Here is a 23,024-nt window from a genome sequence, read left to right on the forward strand (position 1 = left end):
TGGCCTCTGATGTACTCAGAGCTGCTGGCTCGGTGCCCTGAAGCGGAGGACCGGCAGGAGAAGGCCGAACCAGGAGCTCTAGAGACCCCCGCAGGGGTGGCGAGCTTCTCAGCTCCGCTACACTTCGGGGTGGAAATTACTGAGAGAAGCGCTCACTGGAGCCAGCTGTGCCCTGGAACTCTGGCAGGGTTGGCAGACTGGTCTCCCGAGGGCACTGGGGGGAGACGGACACCATATAATGAGGTGTAACCCGCTCTTCTCCAGAGGGGCCTGCCCTCGTAAGGCCTGGGCCACGCTCGTCAGGGCTTCTTGGCCAAGGACCTCTTAGACTTGAGAACGGTCCGCAGATCCGGTTTAGTCTTAGAGGTCCCCGACCCATAGCGTTTGCCGCCACGGCCCCACCTTGGAGGGGTGCGAGTTGCAACGCTCTGTTTTTGTGCCTCTCTGTATGAGGAGCTGGCACGCGGCGAGGGCTGCTCCCGCCCAGCAGCCCCCTGAGCTAGAAATCGGTGAGGGAGAAACCGCTGAAACGCCGCCACCTGTTTACGGGCCTCCGACGGAATTGACGGCATTGCCGAACAGGCCAGAAGGCGCAAGCGGGGCGTCCATGAGGAAGACCGTATCTTCTCCTTTATGTCAGATAGGGTCAACCACAGTCAGTGTTTCTACGGAGCTCAGAGATCAGCTTTTCTTTTAATCTAGATTGAGCTCCTCTCCCTCATCTAGCTCTCTAAGCAGGTACGACGGCTTGGTATGCCTGTAACACTGCCATGGTGTGCAGACATGCACCAGCCTGACCTGCAGCCGCGAGCCTTCAGAGACGACGCCGCGCCAGGGGACAGATAGCTTGCGAGCGTCTGTTCCACCCGGAGCATCGCTTCTGATATGAATGAGAATGACGTAATGTATGCGTCGCCTCGGCAACGCGCGCTGCTACAGCGAGCTCTCACTCAAAGGGGGAAGAACTGCACCGCGGGCTTCCACGAGTGAGAGCGCTAGATCTGGGGAATGCAGGAGGAGATAGGGCGAACCTGTCTCCAACCCGTCCGCCAGATCCATGTTGCGATCCCCGAGAAAGAGAAACAACACTAAATAAGACTCGCAACACAGATCGACAGACACACACACACAGAGTAGCGGTTGCTGAATGAGAAAAAGCAAACGTGGAGTGTGTAATCTGTCCAGAGTACGGTCACGCTGAAAACGTTCCCCTAGCGTTTCGACGCACCTCGAGTTCCTGGAAGGGAACCCTACATTTCTCAGTGCTTACACCATGTGATCATTTAGAAAGCACTAGCATTCAATATTGTTCACTCAAGTCTGCACAGTTTGAGCTCAATTAGCACACAATTACCCAAGTGGAAACACTAGGAGTCAAAATGTATCAGACACCAATCTGAACCTTCGATGGATAGATAAAAAGGCCAAAGTCAGCTTACAGTTTTTCTCAGTGGCTTTGGTGCATGTCTCAGATCAGAAATGAAATTCTCAAAACTACTTGTTCAACCTCCACATCATCTAGTCACATGTGCACATCATAAAAAGTTTCTCATTCTTTTGAACAAGTTGGGATTGCTTTGGTACATTCATGAAACTGATTATGTAAATTTCTCTGTGGTTTCCTACATTATCAGTTGCTATTGTCATGTTGGTCAAGATGTATTATATAGTTCTCTGTGCTATAGTCTTACCCCTCAAAACCTCAAGTCATTAGTTCATCGTATAAGTCATTTAATGCAAAATGGTTGATCTAGTTGTCATAAACCGTCAAACATATTTTCTACACATTTCTATTAGACTTTTTGTAAATTTGCCATGAATTGTGCAAGTTAATCTTGACTTTCACGAATGAAGAGAATATAGATCAACCAATTATACGTAAACCAGTTCTCTGAAATAGCTCAAAGGTGCATCTCATGAATCTTCAGCTGGAAAGCATATAGACAGAGGACAACACAAGAGTTACAAATTCTGACAGTGGATGAACATCCAGAAAACGATCAGGGTCAACAGCCAAGAGGAATGCATGGTGGAAGGGTACACAGGCAAAACAGAGGAAGAGGCAGAAGAGACCAAGGACAGAGGCGCATATCAGATGAAATTAGGGCCACTATTGTGGACCATGTTGTCAATCATGGCCTTAAAATAGCTTTAGTGTGCAGCTAAATATTGGGAGATCAACCATATCCTCAATAATTCAAACATTTTGAAACAGTCTCTTTCAATCAATAAATGGATATATGTGCAGCCTTCTGCGTTTCAGTAGGCCTACATTAACTGTCATCTAAACTATTGCCATAGTTTGCCTCAGGTAATACTACACACAGTTTTCTACAGTCATGGTGAAAAAACAACTAAACATTTTGACCAGTGTGGCTCATACAATGACAAAAATACTTTATATTTTGGTGGCCTTGGCCAAATTACCGACACGATAACTAGGTTTTGAAGCATGAATGAAATGTTTTGGGTGAGTAACTACATTTTGCAGACATGCAATAAAGTTCTGAAGTTCCAGCAAACAGTTGTGATATTTGAACTCACAGTTTAGAGAATGTTAAGACTGTTTCGGAAAATGTGCCAAAGCAATTGAGAAAAACTGTAAATTGGGAAATAAAACATTTGGGAAGTACCACACTTATAACTGGTTTTTGTAGTATTGTTTTGAATTGATCTCATCAGTGTGTAAAACTGTTCTGTAGTGTGTGTGTTTTTGACTGTTTGTGTGTCATGTCTGAGAGCAAAGTTTGTTTTTTCAGCAAGATTGAGTTGTTTTGAGTGGAGAGCTTAATTTTGACCTGAATATAGGAAGTTTGGGGAATTGAGTTAGAAGTTATGGATACGTGTTTACTGTTTTGAGAATATGAGGCATAGTTTGAAGAAATGTGTTTAAGCAATCGAGAAAAACCGTAACTAAAACTAAAACAATAAAAACATTTTCATTACTTGAAAAAAAAATGACTTTATCCAAAATAAAATAAAATAACATACTTATTTTCTTTCAGCTATAGTTGCCAAGGGAACGTACTTAATTTTAATTTCAGCTTGATGTACTAAAATAACTCAAATGAAAACATAACTTTAAAAAATATACATATAGTAAAAACAGACATATTAAAAATGACAAAATTACAAAAATTTTAACTAAAATTAAAATGAAAACAGAACATGTAGTTACATGTAAAAATAAACTTAGAGTAAACTTAGAGCATAAATAATCGATAGATAGATAGATAGATAGATAGATAGATAGATAGATAGATAGATAGATAGATAGATAGATAGATAGATAGATAGATAGATAGATAGATAGATAGATAGATAGATAGATAGATAGATAGATAGATAGATAGATAGATAGATAGATTCTTAGCATGGATACTATCATACACTGTTACACTGTTCATGACTACTTAATGTATATTGCTGTGACCTCATTTGTAAGTGCTCTATCTTTTAAATGATTCCACCGGTTCTAATTAACAGCAGCTATCCACAGTCTGTTAGACACAGCCTAACACTTTCATTTGTCTGCGTGTCTTGAATTGCCCATCTCAAACTTGTTTGTCACAGCTCCTGACTTTTGCAAAGTAATATGATGACCAGAATTCCCATCAGGATGGGCGACCAGCCATGGCACGCTTTTAGCTGCTGCGCTACGGGTCACGACCATCAACTACACATCCTATGTGAGCAATGCCGTCATACTTTCATTTATGCAGGTACACAGAAGAGGCTGAATCTTGGTTCTTTTTAGAAATGGTCGGAGTGCTATTACCACCAGACCTGGTGAGCGCATGTTTACTGAGATGAGAAACAGTTGCATGATGGATCCATTATCAGTGACCTTCTATAGCACTAGAGGTCTCAGTTGTGTTGTACATTAGAGGACGGATATATATTTAATAGCCCTCACCCATAAGAAACCTGCTGAGGGATGAGGGATGAGGGTTAAGCAAATAAAGACAGCAAGGTCATTGTAAGAGAGAGAGTAGTATACGTTATGTCAAAATTATTGATTTATTACCCTCATAAAAATTCCACCCCCCTCCCATAACTGGACACCTGTTTGGACACCTGTTTTGTACACCCCCCAGCCCCCCGTCTAAGCGGCCATCTTATTGACCTTATAGTGAACTTAAGAGATTTATGACAATGTGTTTGTGTGTGTGGGGGGGGGAGGGCCGATGTTATGTGGTTTAAACTTTAAATGATGAAACTGTGTTAAATGGGGTAAAGGGAAGATTTTATTAAAGAGTTTTCACATACATATCAAGAAAAAACCTCAAACGTACAAAGACTGTTTATTTCCCTACAAGTGGAGACTAGTGTTGTTAAAACAGGAAAAACGTAGAAAATAAAACAAAGAACCATTAGATACTCTAGTTTTTCCTTTCTATCATTAGAATTTAAAACTAGTTAGTTTGACAAAGTTAAATAGAAGAAGTGAGCGCGTTCGTTCATCTATAACAAAAAAGAATCGGACGCGTTAGTTAAAACAATAAGATATTTATCAAAATCTATGTCTTGCTTTTTTTAAAAAGTTTGAATTTATAACAGATACAAAGTTAAATAATATAGAGTTGTTTTCTCTTACCGTGGTGTGAAATAAAAAATATCAGACCATTAAACAACAGTATAAGATACCTGTAAAAATCTTCTGACATTACAATTGAAAAGCTAGCTTTTGTCCCAACTTAGAAAATTAAAAGAGCAGACTATTTACGCAGTGTCCGTTTAGACAACCTCTCGCCTCTGTGTCAAACTCAGAATGAGCTCACGACCGCTGTCAGGCCACACCTACATCACCGCCCCCCCTAACGCTGTAAGGAGAGACCGACACAAAGGTTTAATTGTTAAAAGAATTAAACAAATTTTTTAACATTAGGACAAAGTTATTTTTAATAAACCTTTAGCGTTTCTCAATTAATGAAACCGTTCACTATTCATTTTGAAGCTTTTCACTTTAAAAGGTTACACAAGTTTTCTTCTAAACAAACGCCCCACAGGGAAAAAATGTTGTTTGTTTGTCTTATTTTATTTAAGCGTCTTAATTCCTTTAATAGACTTTTGATTTTTGTCTAAGACTTCCGCCGTACCCTACTATATAACCCAGACTTTTTTCGTTTTAAAAATTAGGTTACACAAGTTTTCTTTTAAACATTCAACTCTAACCCGCAGGAAAACATTATTTGTTTTATTTTATTTTATTTTAGCTATTCACACTTAACACCTTTTATTTACTCTTTGATATTGTCAATCTTAAAACATCTAGTGTGCTGTGTCGGTTAAAACTTACATATGCGCACGTAAACTGGAATGAAAGCGAATGTTTTGGCGGTGGTCTTTGGATTTCAGTCATAATTAGACGACTAAACTTTTCTACAACATCTTTCGAAATGTACTAAATATTTCGTCTCACGGCATGGTGTGAAATGAGAAGGGCGCTGCGCGTCTGGCCGTATGTTCAGAGAAACATTCTTATCTGATCAACAGACTCGTCGTAAAACATCTAAAGTTTCTGGGGATTCAACTCATTTGCAATCTAATGAGTTTTTGAGGGGATCTGGCGTCGTAAACTTTGTTAGAACGTGGTTCATTGATTAAAACAGATCGTCTTTCTAACATGTTCAGCGATCAAAGCATCTCTACGGCATCTATTTTACGATGCGCACCTGCGTGTGTGTCTGTGCGCCTCTGTCAAAGGTTTAGGCAAAAGTTCGCGACCCGGTCAAAGGAAGCTTTTCATGACACACATCTGGTGAAGTTAGTTATAGTTGAGAATTTAGTATTTATAATATATTTATAATCTATTCGAATGTGGCTTTAAACTAACGTTCAGGATGTGATGAGATAGTCAAAGAAGAAGGCCATAACCACAAACTTAAATAAATACAGGTCCCCAAAGATGATGGTTTTAATAAGACGGTCTATGCTGTAGGAAAACATTCTTTAATTTACTTCATTTTACCTAGTTTTATTTCTTTTTTTCACTCATATATTTTTCAACCGTCAACACAAACACACACACACACAATTACAAACACGATCTGTTTTAATCAATGAACCACGTTCTAACAAAGTTTACGACGCCAGATCCCCTCAAAAACTCATTAGATTGCAAATGAGTTGAATCCCCAGAAACTTTAGATGTTTTACGACGAGTCTGTTGATCAGATAAGAATGTTTCTCTGAACATACGGCCAGACGCGCAGCGCCCTTCTCATTTCACACCATGCCGTGAGACGAAATATTTAGTACATTTCGAAAGATGTTGTAGAAAAGTTTAGTCGTCTAATTATGACTGAAATCCAAAGACCACCGCCAAAACATTCGCTTTCATTCCAGTTTACGTGTGCATTTGTAAGTTTTAACGGACACAGCACACTAGATGTTTTAAGATTGACAATATCAAAGAGTAAATAAAAGGTGTTAAGTGTGAATAACTAAAATAAAATAAAATAAAACAAATAATGTTTTCCTGCGGGTTAGAGTTGAATGTTTAAAAGAAAACTTGTGTAACCTAATTTTTAAAACGAAAAAAGTCTGGGTTATATAGTAGGGTACGGCGGAAGTCTTAGACAAAAATCAAAAGTCTATTAAAGGAATTAAGACGCTTAAATAAAATAAGACAAACAAACAACATTTTTTCCCTGTGGGGCGTTTGTTTAGAAGAAAACTTGTGTAACCTTTTAAAGTGAAAAGCTTCAAAATGAATAGTGAACGGTTTCATTAATTGAGAAACGCTAAAGGTTTATTAAAAATAACTTTGTTCTAATGTTAAAAAATTTGTTTAATTCTTTTAACAATTAAACCTTTGTGTCGGTCTCTCCTTACAGCGTTAGGGGGGGCGGTGATGTAGGTGTGGCCTGACAGCGGCCGTGAGCTCATTCTGAGTTTGACACAGAGGCGAGAGGTTGTCTAAACGGACACTGCGTAAATAGTCTGCTCTTTTAATTTTCTAAGTTGGGACAAAAGCTAGCTTTTCAATTGTAATGTCAGAAGATTTTTACAGGTATCTTATACTGTTGTTTAACGGTCTGATATTTTTTATTTCACACCACGGTAAGAGAAAACAACTCTATATTATTTAACTTTGTATCTGTTATAAATTCAAACTTTTTTAAAAAAGCAAGACATAGATTTTGATAAATATCTTATTGTTTTAACTAACGTGTCCGATTCTTTTTTGTTATAGATGAACGAACGCGCTCACAACTCTTCTATTTATTTAACTTTGTCAAACTAACTAGTTTTTAAATTCTAATGATAGAAAGAAAAGCCTAGAGTATCTAATGCTTTTTTTTTTAGTTTTTCCTAAAACTGTTTTAACAACACTAGCACGTCTCGACTTGTAGGGAAAAAACAGGCGTACCATGGTAAGATAAAAACAATTCTATATTATTTAACTTCGTATCTGTTATAAACTCAAAACTTTTTAAAAACCACGACATCTCACTTCTTCTATTTAACTTTGTCAAACTAACTAGTTTTTAAATTCTAATGATAGGAAAAACTGCCACATTGTTTAACTAACACGCCATTGGTTTTTTGTTTTATTTTCTACGTTTTTCCTGTTTTAACAACACTAGTCTCCACTTGTAGGGAAATAATATCTTATACTGTTGTTTAACGGTCTGATATTTTTTATTTCACACCACGGTAAGAGAAAACAACTCTATATTATTTAACTTTGTATCTGTTATAAACTCAAACTTTTTTAAAAAAGCAAGACCTAGATTTTGATAAATATCTTATTGTTTTAACTAACGCGTCCGATTCTTTTTTGTTATAGATGAACGAACGCGCTCACTTCTTCTATTTAACTTTGTCAAACTAACTAGTTTTAAATTCTAATGATAGAAAGGAAAAACTAGATTATCTAATGTTTTTTTGTTTTATTTTCTACGTTTTTCCTGTTTTAACAACACTAGTCTCCACTTGTAGGGAAATAAACAGTCTTTGTACGTTTGATGTTTTTTCTTGATATGTATGTGAAAACACTTTAATAAAATCTTCCCTTTACCCCATTTAACACAGTTTCATCATTTAAAGTTTAAACCACATAACATCGCCCCCCCCCCCCCCACACACAAACACATTGTCATAAATCTCTTAAGTTCACTATAAGGTCAATAAGATGGCCGCTTAGACGGGGGCTGGGGGGTTTACAAAACAGGTGTCCAAACAGGTGTCCAGTTATGGGAGGGGGGTGGAATTTTTATGAGGGTAATAAATCAATCATTTTGACATAACGTATACTACTCTCTCTCTATTGTAGAACTTTATAAATGTGCGTCTCTGTGAGAGAAATTTGGAGAATGCATAGACAGAGCGCTTGGAAACAATATTCTTTGTATTTTGTATAATGAAGTAAAACCTATTTCTGTCAGGCAGGCTTTCAAATGCCTTTGTCATAAACACGCCACATACTGAGAAATGAAGCATGAAGTATCATATGGCATAAAAATATTCACATTCTCATGCATAGAGGGCTGCAAACATGTTGAATGTCATGACAACGGCACTTTAGTTTTACCAGTTGCCCATGTTTACTTTAATGCAACTGAGCATTTAACACATATGCAAAAGGAAACACTAATTATGGTACTCAATTACATTATGTTGTTCTTTCTTAATGCTGTTTTGAAACTATTTATGCTGTGTGCTATACAAATAAATCTGAATGGAACTAAATTAATTACTAGTGATTGTATCCTTAATACATGAGCCATTTTGGAAAGATTATTGTGGATTCTTTCTTTCTTTCTTTCTTTCTTTATTTATTTATTTATTTATTCATTTATTTATTTATTTATTCATTTTGTACTTTTACACAGTTTTATGGCTGCTAACCTGGATATTTCCAGTGCATTTCCCCCCAAAAAAAAAATAATAAATAATAATAATAATAATAATAAAGAAGAACTATTTTTTTATTATTATTATTTATCAGTATTGGTAAATATTTTTACATTTAGATTACTTTTGCCATGAAGTAATACTTGCCTAATCTTCAAAAGCACCAATGCTTTCATAACACTGTTAAATTTCATCTAAATCTCAAAATGAGCAATAGTTTTTCTTTCCTGAATTTCATTTACTTGCCCGCATCCAAACATATTGACTATATTCAATATGCATTCGCGCCATATCGTAATTAATGTAATTTTGAGATGACAACACATGACGTTCTACTCGGAGCTGTTCACGTCCTCAGACTCAGAATTATGCTTTTCTATGGCAATACTATCAACGCCTAAACAGAGCCTGTGGTGGTCAGGTGGTAAAGTGGTCACGAGGTACAAGTCGTAGCTCTCAGAAAACTCCCAGTTCACAAGTTGTAATTACGAGTTCTACGAGGACGTGAACGCTTTTTACAAATTAGAATCTCATAATTACGGAAATTCCGATATGGTGTGAATGCAACTCTATTTCAGGAATTTTGATTGTTTGAACTTTTTCTGGAAAGTTTAATGGATCTCTTGAAGACTTTTAGCCCTGAAGATGCAAATAGTTAAGCCAAAAACAGGTAAACACAAGATAACTTTTAAATCAATCGCAAGAAAAATAAGCGTTCTCAAGTAAACAAAAGACCAAAAAAAGTATTGCATGGCCTCTATGGGTTTCTGTATGTTTGGAAGTCATTATTTTTTCAACTTCCTGTTGTGTCAATATAATATCTCTGTACGGCAAATTAATCTTTGTTGCTTATTTCCAAAAACAAGATTTCTCACAGCTTCAGTCCACACTGAAAATCAAAGCAGAGGTAGATGGGCTCCTATTGAAACACATCTCATTCATGAAGCTCTGATTCAAGAAATCTCTAGCTTTCCAGAGTTTGCTTTCTGTACAGTTGCAACATTGCTGAGAACTGTACAGCTGTCAAATCACAGGTGGATGATGCAGTATGAATAGTCCCCCGGTCACACATCTGCAGTTCTGGAGTATGATAGAAGACATGTGAATACTAATGTTCTGCGTGTGCAAACGTGTACACACACACACACACAGGTTTGACGACACTGACCCTCATCTCCTCTGGGCAAGGTAGATGGTAGACAGCCATTTATCTTTTATTCATTCTGCCATTTCTAAGGAAGGGAGCTTTCCTGCCATGGTGGCTTGTCAAATAGCCATTTTGTGATGTGTGGCACGCTATAGCTGATCAGCACACATACACACACACCAGGGTCAGAAACATATATATGTTCATATATCTCAGTATATCACACACACATTGCAGTTAGTGGTGCAGTCATGTGGAGATGAGCTGTGACTGGCTTGACATCTGTCAGTGAAACTAGTCTGACAGTCTTTAAAACCAGCTGTTTTTCCTCAACCTCCTTCTTTCTCCCTCTCTAGCTTTCATTTCTGCTTCTGTCTTTCATTATCCATCTCTCATGCTCCAGAAACAACATCAGTATTGTCACAAGAAGCCACACTGCACCACCTGAGCTACATATAATGACAAAAACACCTCAAATATTGTCAAATGCTTTTTGAGAAGACTTCCCAGCCATTTTTTTCCAGCAACTGTTTCAAGTCCCTAACACCTTTCCAGCACTTTCTCTGACACGATTTCTAGAATAATGCACAGAGGCTGTCCTCCTCTGCCATGTTTCCATAACACCGAGCATTTTTATTTTTTCTGCAGCCCATTAGCATTGTCACGACAGCAGTGCAGTCTTTTGTCATATTTGATTGGCATAATGATTCAGCTGTTTCAGCCGATTCAACAAATAAAATGACAGTTTTTTTATCATCAAATTTATGAATTTTGTTAATCTAAAATTAAACAGAACTTAATAACATAGTTACGCCAAGGGGTTGCAGCAAGTAACTGTCTTCATGAGTGAGTCATTGAATTGTTCATTCAAAAGATTCATTTAAAACGCTGAATCATTCAGGAATGAAAACACATGACTGTAACGTTGATGCATTCAGATTGCACACTTTGTGTGTAGCTATTTGCATTTGTGGAACAAAATCATACAAGGTAACTGGCTTAATATTAACTTGAAATATATTGAACTGTTGTATGAAATATATGACAGCTGTTTGTTTTATGAACATCGGCACAACTGTGACTACCTGTGGTCCAACAACAGCTGTACTGATATTCGTATAAAACAAACAGCTGTCATATATTTCACTGTTTTCCAAAAACAGTGGAAAAAATAGCACTTTTACACTATATTTATATTATTTATTGGGATCATTCATCATTGAAACACCGTTTCTGAAAAGCAAAATTAAAATAGTGCTAACAATGCCAATGATAAAACACATACCTTGAATGCATTGTAATACGTTATTTGATGAAATTGCCTTCCAAATGTATAAATACCAATGCCTTTGGAAATCTTCAAGTTCTTCTGATTCTTCTTGTGAAATCCACAAAATCTGCTAATTCTCATCATTTATTTACATGACAGACCTGTTAGATTCCTCACGTCCATTTCTGAAAAGGGTTCCATATTGCCACAGTATTGATGATTTAGTAATGCTGCAGTACAGAGAATTCATCTCCATATACACTGATCTGACCATCATTTCTCTCCCACTCTTCACAGATGATAACTGTCATCTGGGAGATTATAAAAAATTGAAGGCCAAGATGTTGGATTTACACGCTCAGAGGTACTTGACCCCCGGTAACCATGGCAACCACGAGACTGATATGGCAACTAGGAAGCATCTGGTGGACATGATGTTCAAGCGCTTTGACGCAGATGGTAACGGAAGAGTTGACAGCAGTGAGCTCTCACAGGTAAGAATGAACAAGAGTGTGACAAAATCAATCTTTCTTTTCTTTCACCTGTTTAATTGACATTGCAATTAGGTGACATTTCTTGACCTTCTTAACATGCGTCTGTCATGATGATTTTATCTAAAACTATTTCAAACCAACTGAAGAGGTCAATTTACAGAGGTCAGTTTACATGGGGCCTAATGGATAGAGAGTTGGACTTGTAACTGAAGGTCGTGGGTTTGAGTCTCAGGTCCGGCAGGGATTGTAGTTGGGGGAGTGAATAATACTCCCCCATCACTCTCTTCACCCTCAATACCACGACTGAGGTGAGACCTTTTAGCAAGGCACAGAATCCCCAACTGCTCCCCGGGCGCCGCAGCATTGGCTGCCTACTGCTCCAGGTGTATGTTCACTACTGTGTGTACACTTGGATGGGTTAAGTTCAGAGCACAAATTCCGAGTATGGGTCACCATACTTGGCCACACACCACTTCCCATTCCCTTAAAGAGAAAACAGAGATGTTGCTGGGCTAAACAGTAAGGATGGATTGGGGCCAGAATGTTCTGGGCCTATTGAGTGTGCCTTTGCGGCATTAATCTTTCATACATGTTTTTATAACTTGCAAATGAAACCATTTGGATGTTTATGATATATTGAACATTGAGTGCTTTGCATACATGTTCTTAAACCAATTATGCTTTATAAGCCGACAATGTACGCGATCATGTAAATGCATAAAATAATTTTCCTTTATTAACGTTCTTGCTAGATTTTTGCCCATTACTCCGATTTCGTCCCAGCATGTAAACATCTTAATCTGAGTTCTGGCGTTTTTTTTGAAGTGTGCATGTGTAATATTTAACAGGAAAGCATGCTTATGGCAGATGTAAGTGCATCCAGTCACAATATATCTCAAACTCTGACTTTGACCCAAATATTATTAAAAAAAAAAAAATTGCTCATCTTGTGCAGCCAATGGATGCTTATGTTTTATTGTTACCGCCAGGGAATAAACACATTTTTTAATATGGTCTTGTAAATGAGGTTTACTTGCATTGCCAGGTTATTGATTTGAATGTAAATGGATAAATTGGGTTATTTTAGTGAACTGATTTTTGGTATTTATCAGCGTATTGGTGTGCTAAATTAAAAATGTTGCCAATGAAACATCTACCTGCTCACATATAGATAGGTTTTATTGAAAAAAACAAAACAAAAGAGAGTCGGGGTCGTAACCCAAAGGTCACGGGTTCGAGTCTCAGGTCCGGCAGGGATTGTAGGTGTGGGAAGTGAATATCCAGCACTCTTTCCACCCTCAATACCACAACTGAGCTGCCCTTGAGCAAGGCACCGAACCCCCAACTGCTCCCCAGGTGCTGCAGCATAAATGGCTGCCCACTGCTCCGGGTTTGTGTTCACTGCTGTGTGTGTGCACTTTGGATGGGATAAATGCAGAGCACAAATGCCGAGTATGGGTAACCATACTTAGCCACATGTCACGTCACTTTCACTTCACTTATGAGTGTACAGAATAAATATAAACCTGTTTGGCTTTCTTCTTTGGAAAACAAAATAAGATATTAAGAATGCTGGTAACTAAACAGTCTTGGTTGCAGTATTTTATGAACAAAATAAAATACAATGAAAGTGATGCCTGAATCTTATATATTGAGAGACTGGCTGGGGATCACTTTTAGCCATGTTTCATTGCATTCATTTGAAAACCGTAATGAGCAGGCGAGCTTGTCTCCTTTTTTAATAACTGGCTCATAGACTGATCCCAGGTCAGCTGTGCTTTATCTTGTTCTGCGGCAGAAAGATTACACCTGTCCATAGAGATACGGTGCACAGCAAAATGAGCAAACTATGAATTTATTCATATTTCTCCAGAGAGAAAACTCTGAACGCACTTTCACTCTCGGTTACAGGCGTGAGCCATTTCAATTTCATTGTGCAATATTTTCATGTCATTTGCATATTTCTTCATTCTCAGTGGAAGAAGAATAGATCTTTTTTCATGCATGGCAGATCGAAGACAATGCAAAATGTGAAAATTCTGACCGGGCCCTGAATACAAAAGCTTGGCCTTTTGACATGAAGCTAGCGCAGGTCGAAGAGGTGATAGAGAAATGGGAACACAGTGAAATGCCTTCCAGCAAAATCAAAACATTCTGTTCTAATAAAGCAATTAAACTCCATTAGTATTCTGCTCAAGTATATCTTCTGGTACACCTGAAATGATCTTCATGCAGAAAGTGAAGGGACAGTCCACGAACCCTTTCTGACTTATTGAATGATTTATTTTTTTTTTTTTACACAAATTGATGTCATATCACATTTAGCAATGTATTTATATTAAAATAACGTAGTTAAAACATTTTGTACCATGCTGGAAACTTCTCAAAGCTAAATGATTTTCAATGTAGTTCACCCAAAAATGAAAAAATTCTTGAAAATATACTTCAGGCCATCCAAGATGCAGATGAGTTTGTTTCTTCAGAATAGATTTGGAGAAATTTAGCATTACATCACTTGCTAACCATTGAATCCTCTGCTGTGAATGAGAGTCCAAACAGATGAAAAAACATCACAATAATCTACAAGTAATCTGCACAACTCCAATCCACCAATTAATGTCTTGTGAAGTGAAAAACTGCGTGTTTGCAAGGAACAACTTCATCATTAAGCCGTTTTTAATGACTCATATTTTGAGCAATGGTTTAAAAATTAAAACAATGTTGCTTTTGTTTCTTACAGACATTCAGCTTTTTACTTCACAAGACAAATTGATGGACTCAAGTGGTTTGGATTATTGAGAGTCAGGTGAACTATTCTTTTAATACAAGTTAAATGCCAAGCCTTAAAATACACAGTACAAAATATTACATATTTGAATAAAATGGTCCAAAAACACCCTAGTGAAAAATAAAAATATTCCATTTATTTTATGCCAAGTATACTATAAATATATTTACATATTGTAAATACTTATATAAAAATACCTTGCAATTGTAATTTTGGTATACTAAACTTGTCACGGGACGCCGTGAAAAGACGAGGTCAGGGTCCAATTGCAATTGCAGGTAAGGTTCTTTTAATGAGCAACAAAAAGGCCAACACGGCACAAAAAACAAAACATAAAAGGACTGGGACACAAAAACGGCAACGAGGTGCGTGTATCCCAGCCCAGAGCAAGCACTCGAAACAAAACACTGCAACACATCTACACACACCAAATATCAAATAACAAATAATGCAACCAGACAGAGTGGTAGGAGAGGGGAGACTATATAGTCCGTGGTAATGGGGAACAGCTGCGGGTGTAATGAGTGTGGCAGGTGTATGTGATGTGGCAGGTGTATGTGATTACGTGAGGTGAGTCCGGGAGGAAGGGAGATGGTGACCTCTGGTGGCGACAGGGAGAAGCGCAGGGCCCGGACTCGTGACATGACCCCTCCTTTAAGGAACGGCTTCCAGACGTTCCACCAAACCCCCCAAAAGTCCAGGGGGAGGTGGAACAGGGGGAGGGATGGTGGGCCAGGCCCGTGTAGTGGAAGGGAACCTGGGCTCTGAGGCAGCGCCGGCGGGATGGAGACCCAGGGCAGAACCAGCGGCCACCACCGCGGTGAGTGTGGAGCTGCCACCCTGGAGCGGTCAATGGTGGTCTCCACCGCTTCGGGGGGCACATCAGGGTGGGGAACATCAGCGGACACCGCCGCCTCGAGGGAACTGTGAGCGGACGCAGCCACCTTGGGAGGCTCGTGAGCGGACACCGCCGCTTCGAGAGCCTCGTGAGCGAACACCGCTCTCTCAAGGGCTTCGTGAGCGAACACCGCTGTCTCAAGGGCTTCGTGAGCGAACACCGCTGTCTCGGGAGCTTTGTGAGCGAGCACAGCTGTCTCAGGAGGAACGTGAGCGAGCACCATCGCCTTGGGAGGAACGTGAGCGAGCACAGCTGTCTCGGGAGAAACGTGAGTGGTCAACATCGTCTCGGGAGCTTCGTAAGCGAACACCGCTCTCTCGGGAGGAACGTGAGCGAGCACCGCTCTCTCGGGGGCTTCGTGAGCGAACACCGCTCTCTCGGGGGCTTCGTGAGCAAGCACCGCTGTCTCGGGAGGAACGTGAGCGGTCAGCGCCGCTCGCACCGACTTCATCGGGGGTTCCCGCACGCTGCGCATCAGCCCAGGACGCTCCGGAAGCGGTCGCAAGGCACTGGACGCGGCCGCCGCCGCCCCCGGATCAACCACCTTGGAAGAACTGTGAACGGGCTCCGCAGCTAACTCCAACCTGAAGGCTGAGCCACTCACCTGCAGAGCCAGGTTGACGTAGTCCTCCAGCGACTCCCCGGGGTCCCAGTATGGTACCAGGGACTTGAAGGGCTCAGCCAGGCCTCCCCAGAAGAAGACCATGGGGCAGGTCTTCTCCGTCTTCACCCGCCGAGCCACTCCAATGAAGTCCCTGGCATACTCCTCCATGCTCCGGTCTCCCTGGCTGACGTTGAGCAACCTCCCTGCTGGACCCATGTCTGCTGGTTAGATTCTGTCACGGAACGCTAAGAGGAGCGCCGTGGAAAAGACGAGGTCAGGGTCCAAGTGCAGGTAAGGTGCTTTTAATATCAAACAAAAAGGCACGGCACAAAAAACTAAACAGAAGAGAAATGGGATACATCAAACGGCAAATACCATTAACACAATGTATGTATCCCCTGAGTTCAACCACAAGTATGTCAAATACAATTAATCTAACCAGCCAGAGTAGTAGGAGTGTGGTGCATAAATAGTTCATGGCAATGGGGAACAGCTGCGGGTGTACAGTGTACAGGTGTGTGTGGTAAGGCAGGTGTAAGTGATGTGGCAGGTGTATGTTATAACGTGAGGTGAGTCCAGGAGGAAGGGAGATGGTGACCTCTGGTGGCGACAGGGAGAAGCGCAGGGCCCGGACTCGTGACAAAACTGGTATACCTAAAGTCTGCTAAACTGGAACAACTACAGTAATTTTGTACTTAATGCACTATAATTATAGTGCTGAAGTCCACCTAAATATATAATATGCTAAATATAAATGCTAAAGTGGAACTATTGAAAGTATGCTTTAGATACACCTTGCATTTAAAGACCAATATTATCCAAATATCATACAATCCTCATCAATAGTGACATTAAAACACATTTTAGGCTTAATATTAAGAAATGTGCATTCTGCACAAGTAATACTCCCAATAAAGTTTGAAGTATACTTAGTATGAAATAAATGTATTTTAAATATATTACTTTTTTACTAGTGCATATTTGGATGCTTAAGACAGACTTTAAAATGTGTGTGTAGGATATCAGAGACTGAATCAGACAAATTTAAGATTTGATCAGAACATCGAAACATGAGAAGCTGAGATTCCACAAAGAGGAGCCTCAAAGTGGTAACAGGACAATGTGATAAATCTGTCCAAATCCTAGCGCCAACTAGTCTGAAGCAAGCAAACTAACCAGCAAGCCTCTTTCACAGAACAGCTTACAACCTTGAGACAAAAAAACACTTATTGATAATTCCAATTCAGGAAGGAGACTGTCAAATTTGGGGCAAGTAATCAAGACTGATGGTCACATGTAAACCTGTAATAGAAAATCACGAGATACAGACTCTCTTGGGCAGGTCTTCCCCCATACAAGGCAAAGACTTATACTGGAATTCCTTAGGAGACCTTTTAACCTCTCTCTGGTCGTCACAGAACATGCCTCTTATTCATGCCTCTTTGTTTCACATAGAGACAATCTGTTCATATGCACAAAAAATCATCTTAAAAGGACTTATGTATTATTTCGCTGCATAGAAATAACCTATATTATGTTTGTAACACACACATTAGATTATCATGTTTTAATCAAATATTATGTATGTCTTTTTAATCATTATTGAATAGCTGAAGGATTCATATTCATGTTTGGTATGTATGAGTTTGACAATTCTAGCTTGAAACGTTTCTTCCAATTGATTCTTTGTCAAATGTATCATATTCTGGTTATAGAAATCACATCCAAAATTATACTTTGCAAGAGTGTGTAAAATTCAGACCATGTGACTAATAACATGCTGATTTATGATGGAAGGAACACCCCTAGCTAAGATAATAGCCTATCTAACTGGTCAAGACACCAGAGGGGATGTGTCCAGAAGCCGAGTTTAAAAACTCAGGACACCATCAAACTCCTCTTGGTCCTCTTATCTCTCTTCTCTCTGCTCTTCTTTTGCCACCGCATTTTGATGCTGCTCTTTGAGCGTGCTCTGGCCCACGTGCCAGCTGCTACCACAATGAGAAGAAAACCCACCTAGTCTTGTTACATCCTTTTATTCTTTTACTTTCATTTATTTTATTTTCCGTTGTGAGTTTCGTGTACTCAGTTAAGTTTTGCCGCCACGCCTCGTCTCCGAGTTCAACTCGAGTCTGTGACTGCCTCAAAACTTCTACCAGCCACAACTTCATTGGCTCCCCAAGACGTCACTTCAACGACTACTGAACTCTCAACCAATCAGCAACTTTGGGGAACCCCCTTTCCTGAAACGACGAAGACAAAAGGGATTCCCTTAGCAAAGAAAAGTACCTCCAGGTTCTAACTGAATTGGTGCAGTTAATATAAATTTTAGCCTCATTGAGAAACTCAAAGCAAGGGTTAAATAAGTGATTGATGGTTGTTCAGGTCTGTGCAATAGCACATATTGCTATAAACTTGGGATATCACATTTTCATTCTCTTAAACTCATCCTTTCCTCACTTTCTCTCTTTCTGCAATGTGTGAATGCTTGTGTTCATGTGTTAGATAAGTTTATGTCTTAGATTTATATAAATAAAATCTTATTATTATTGAAAAGAGAAGTATCTTGTGTTTTGTGCTTACAAGTTAATGTCTTAATCTGCCGATCCTGTTACTGTTAAATAGTGTTTTCACTATATTTTTTTTTTTTTTTTTTACATCTGTTTATTGAACTTTCATAATAATAACAAGATACAGATACAGGAGAATCATGAAAAAATATTTTTCACCCCCACCCTCCCACCCCTTAGAGGAGAAAAAAAAAACTAAAATAAAATAATCAAACTAAAAAAAACTAAAATAAAATAGAAAAAACACAATACATATTGTAATAATAAAGAATGTCAAGCATAATGTCTTGAATATAGCATGTGTTGGAGCATTAAAGTTTAGACATTTTAACCATTTATCAAATGTATGCTTCTACTTCCACTAGCAGAACCTTACAGCTAGAAAGTATATATATATAAATATGTAAGTATCCACACATATGATCACATACTCCTAACCAGATTCAAGCCATGATCATAAAAACATCTTAATGCTTAGGTTGACACACTCTAGAGGAAGTACCGACATATTCAGAAAAAAAAGTAATGAAGGGATCCCAGATCTCAGAAAATATACCAGTGTTGCCTTTTAATGTATATCTAATTTTTTCCAAATGAATGAAGCTCAAAACATCTCTCATCCAGTCATCGAATGATGGAGGGAATTTTTGTTTCCACAGCAGAAGAATGCGCCGTCTAGCTAATAGTGTTAAAAAGGCAAACGTCTTTGCAGTATTTCCAGGCAAACCATTGACATTTGAAGAAAGTCCAAAAAGGGCAACCAAAGGGCAAGGTTCGATCTGTTTCTTTGTCACTAAAGAAAAACTATTAAAGATTGATTGCCAAAAAGAAGTTATAGATGGACATAACCAAAACATATGTATTAAATCTGCAGGGGCCTGATGGCAACGATCACAGAGAGGATCAATACCAGGCTTGATTTTTGCCAACCTCACTTTTGTCCAGTAAATTCGATGAATAAATTTTAATTGGATAAGACTATGACGTGCACAGATAGAGGAGGTGTGAACCCGGGACAGAATCTGGTTCCAAGTCTCGTCATCAAATGTGAGGGAGAGATCCGACTCCCATTGTTGTTTAATAAAAGAGAGAGAGGAAGTGGAGATGGAGGAAATCAGCCTGTATAGCGTAGACAACACACCCCTTTTATCTAAGGCTACTTCAAGAATCTGATCAAGGGGAGATTTTGGAGGAAGATTCGGAAAATCAGGGAATGAGTTTTTAACAAAATTTCGGAGCTGTAAATATCTAAAAAATTGTGCACTAGAGAGGGAGAATTTTTGTTTCAACTGAGAAAAGCAGGGAAAAACATTATCAACGTAAATATCATTGACAACTGAAATCCCGGCTGTTTTCACTATATTTTGTATTTTAATATCCAGTGCAGAGTTGATGTTATATGGCTTGGTCAATGAATCGCTGCCACTTCAGTGATCAGCTGTAAAACAGGGATTCTGTTCAAATTCCCTATAAAATCATAAATGATAAAAATCATAATGATAATCATAAATTAAATATTTGCTTTAAATTACATATTAATATTACATTTAATTACGTTACATGTGCATCACTGCATTATCAATCTGCCAACAAATGTTGCTCAAACTTCACTTTTCCCAGCCAATTTTATGTTAGAACTGTAAGAATTAAGCACGTGCCTAAAGCTGTTCTGAGGTTTCATTTAGCATGGTGGATCAGTTGTGTAGAGTCATTCATTATGGAAAACTTTTCTGACATCCCCTGTAGCATGCAGATCAGAGTGGTACATTGATAAATTTCAGCATTTGAAAGTTTGCTTGCATGCTTGCTTGCATGCTTGTTTTATCTTCAAAATAAATGTAAATCAAAACTGCATAGCAAAAGAGGTCAAAGTGAAGGTTGCCAGTCAGTTTCTCAGCTGCTATCAAGTCTCTATAAGAGGAAATCTGAAAACACAGGTCTGGTTTTAGTAATAATAAAGGTTAGTTCAGGTCAATCTTAGCACTGGCTATGAAAAAGCTTTCAGGAGATGGTCCTAAGATCATGTCTATATTATGTAGAGTTCATATCATTTTCAGTAATGTTTTGAATCCATTGGACACCAATCAGCAGAGTTAAGTATGATTGTTCGTATGCATATGCTAAAGGCATTTTCAAAATATTAACTGTAATCCACAGTGCATCTAACCCCTAACATTCATTATAAACAATCCTTCCAGCTTTCTTTCACTAACTGTAATTACCATCAGATATTTCTGGCATGGATGAATGTATGAGAGAACGTTTTACAGTAATCCCTCATGTTTTCCAGCATAAGGCTGTTATAAAATCTTGCTCAGCTCTGGATGTTTGCCAGCTGACAGGATTCACGATGTCTGATGCAGATAGGAATCACATCTTTAATTATTCAGAATGGTACACTAGAGCAGTGCTTTTGCTTCAGGATGGAGATTTTACATCAGACGTCATGTGGAGACCCAAGACGGCACCAAAATTGTGAAAACAAACATGCCCTTAAAGTCAAACATCGACTTTTATTAGTATTGCCATGAGCTACATTCAGTGCAAACAACACATTTGCTTTGTTAAAGCATTATATAGTAGGTTCTGCTTTGAATTTAATGATCTTTTTTTCAATGATTTTGCTGTCATGCAGGTCATCAAGCAGGAAGGTCTGAGCAGGACGGCATCAGAGTGCACTCTATTCGATCTGTTCAAATATAACGACGTCAACGATGACGAGCAGCTAACCAGAGAGGAGTTCTACGCAGCATTTGGTGAGTTTTGGGCTTTGATGAAGTGATGCTTAAGACATGGAAGTGAACAAAGCTGGGATAAATTTTTAGCTGCATAATTAGCACCATCAGGGCTGGATGCGCCTTTAGTAACTGTGACATGTATTTTCAGTGTCATTTGTTAATAGCACAATGGATAATTGCAGTATTTTAATGAAGAAACTCTGAGCACAATTTCAGTCTCGGTTACAGGCGTGAGCATTTTTAATTACATTGTGCAATATTTATTATGTCATTTGGATATTTGTTCATTCTCAGTGGAAGCAGAATAGTCTCTTTTTCATTAAGAATGGGACTTTTGAGGAAGTTAATGATTCTAGTTCTGCCACTGATTGGACATGATGAAAGTAATGACTTGCAGTTCAGTGAGTAAGTTGAGAGCCATGGATTTACTCAATGATTTAAAGGAATGGTTCACCCAAATATGATATTTTGCTGTTAATTTACCCTCAGGCCATCTAAGATATATAGTAGATTACTTTTTTCTTTAGTAGAACACTAAAGGTGATTTTTAGCTGAACCTATGATCCTTGGTGATTCATAAAATGCAAGTCAATAGGCTCCATCACTTTGAGAGTCAAAAAAGTAGGTACAGGAAACGTCAAATGAATACCTGCATCTCCTGTTGATATACTGAGGTTTTATGAAGCAAATCGACTAAATTGGCCTGAGAGTGAGTAAACAGCAAATTATAAATTTTTGGATTAACTATTCCTTTGATTTTTCACAATTTAAACTGCCATGCTAGGTAGCCATGTACTCTTGCAATGTGTTTTTTGCTTCTTTTATTTTTTAAACGACATATAAATTGCACATTTTATTATATTATAGTAGATGTTTTACCAGTTATTTTGAAGGTCTCCTAAAAATATGAAACAGACATTCACATTTTTCGTCTTGCACAGGTGGAAGAATGCAGGCATTAAATAACTGTGAACAGAATCAAAGATCATGAAATTCAGTAAAAAATTGCTATATCTTATCCAGAACTGGTTCTTCGATCCCAGCCCTGCTCTTCATGGCAAGTTCAGACTATTGGCATGTTATGTAATGAAGTTACATTTCTCCATTAGTCTATTCTACAGGGTCAGCGGCCTTTGAAATGGACTCTGACAACCCACTGTTAGAAAGTCAGATCTTGCGGTCACCGTAGAGGTGAATGGATCCTAATTAAGCTCAAATTGAAGTCTACACTCATATTTTTCAGTAAGCCACTGAACAGTGACGGCCTGAGTAAGATTTTCCTCTTTCGTGCACTCATTAACGGATTTGCTGAAGAGAAACTGAGGCACACTAATTAACTACATGACTCAAGATGCAAGTAACATTTGTTATAGAGAATTTGTGTCATTCTGGAAACTAAGTTATATTGCTAAAGTAGATGAATGCCCAGACTCAATGGATTGCCTATAGGGATCAAGCCAATAAAAGATGTTTTATGTTGAAGAGGTGGACATGGCTGACTTCACTGAGCTGAGACAGTCCACTGGTTAGCTTTATTTTTTAATGTTAAAGTTTGTATGCTCCCGAAGGCTGCATCCATTAAATAAAAAATACAGTTAATTACAGTTACAGTCTTGTGCATCGTATGCATTGTATCCCTAAACATTGAGCAAT

At 38.7% G+C, this 23,024-nt stretch overlaps 1 protein-coding gene across 2 annotated transcripts in view; it reads left to right on the forward strand.

Moving 5' to 3' along the window:
• The window catches only part of LOC306883735 (follistatin-related protein 5-like), a 142,254-nt gene that overhangs the window by 62,459 nt on the left and 56,771 nt on the right, over window positions 1–23,024 (forward strand). For both annotated transcript variants that reach the window (XM_079439166.1, XM_079439167.1), the window contains exons 5-6: window positions 11,577–11,773; window positions 21,269–21,389. In XM_079439166.1, coding sequence (XP_079295292.1) covers window positions 11,577–11,773; window positions 21,269–21,389 — 318 coding nt within the window. The remainder of the gene's footprint in view (window positions 1–11,576; window positions 11,774–21,268; window positions 21,390–23,024) is intronic.

Source organism: Barbus barbus (genome assembly GCF_936440315.1).
Source record: "Barbus barbus genome assembly, chromosome: 17".
NCBI classification, from domain to species: Eukaryota; Metazoa; Chordata; class Actinopteri; order Cypriniformes; family Cyprinidae; genus Barbus; species Barbus barbus.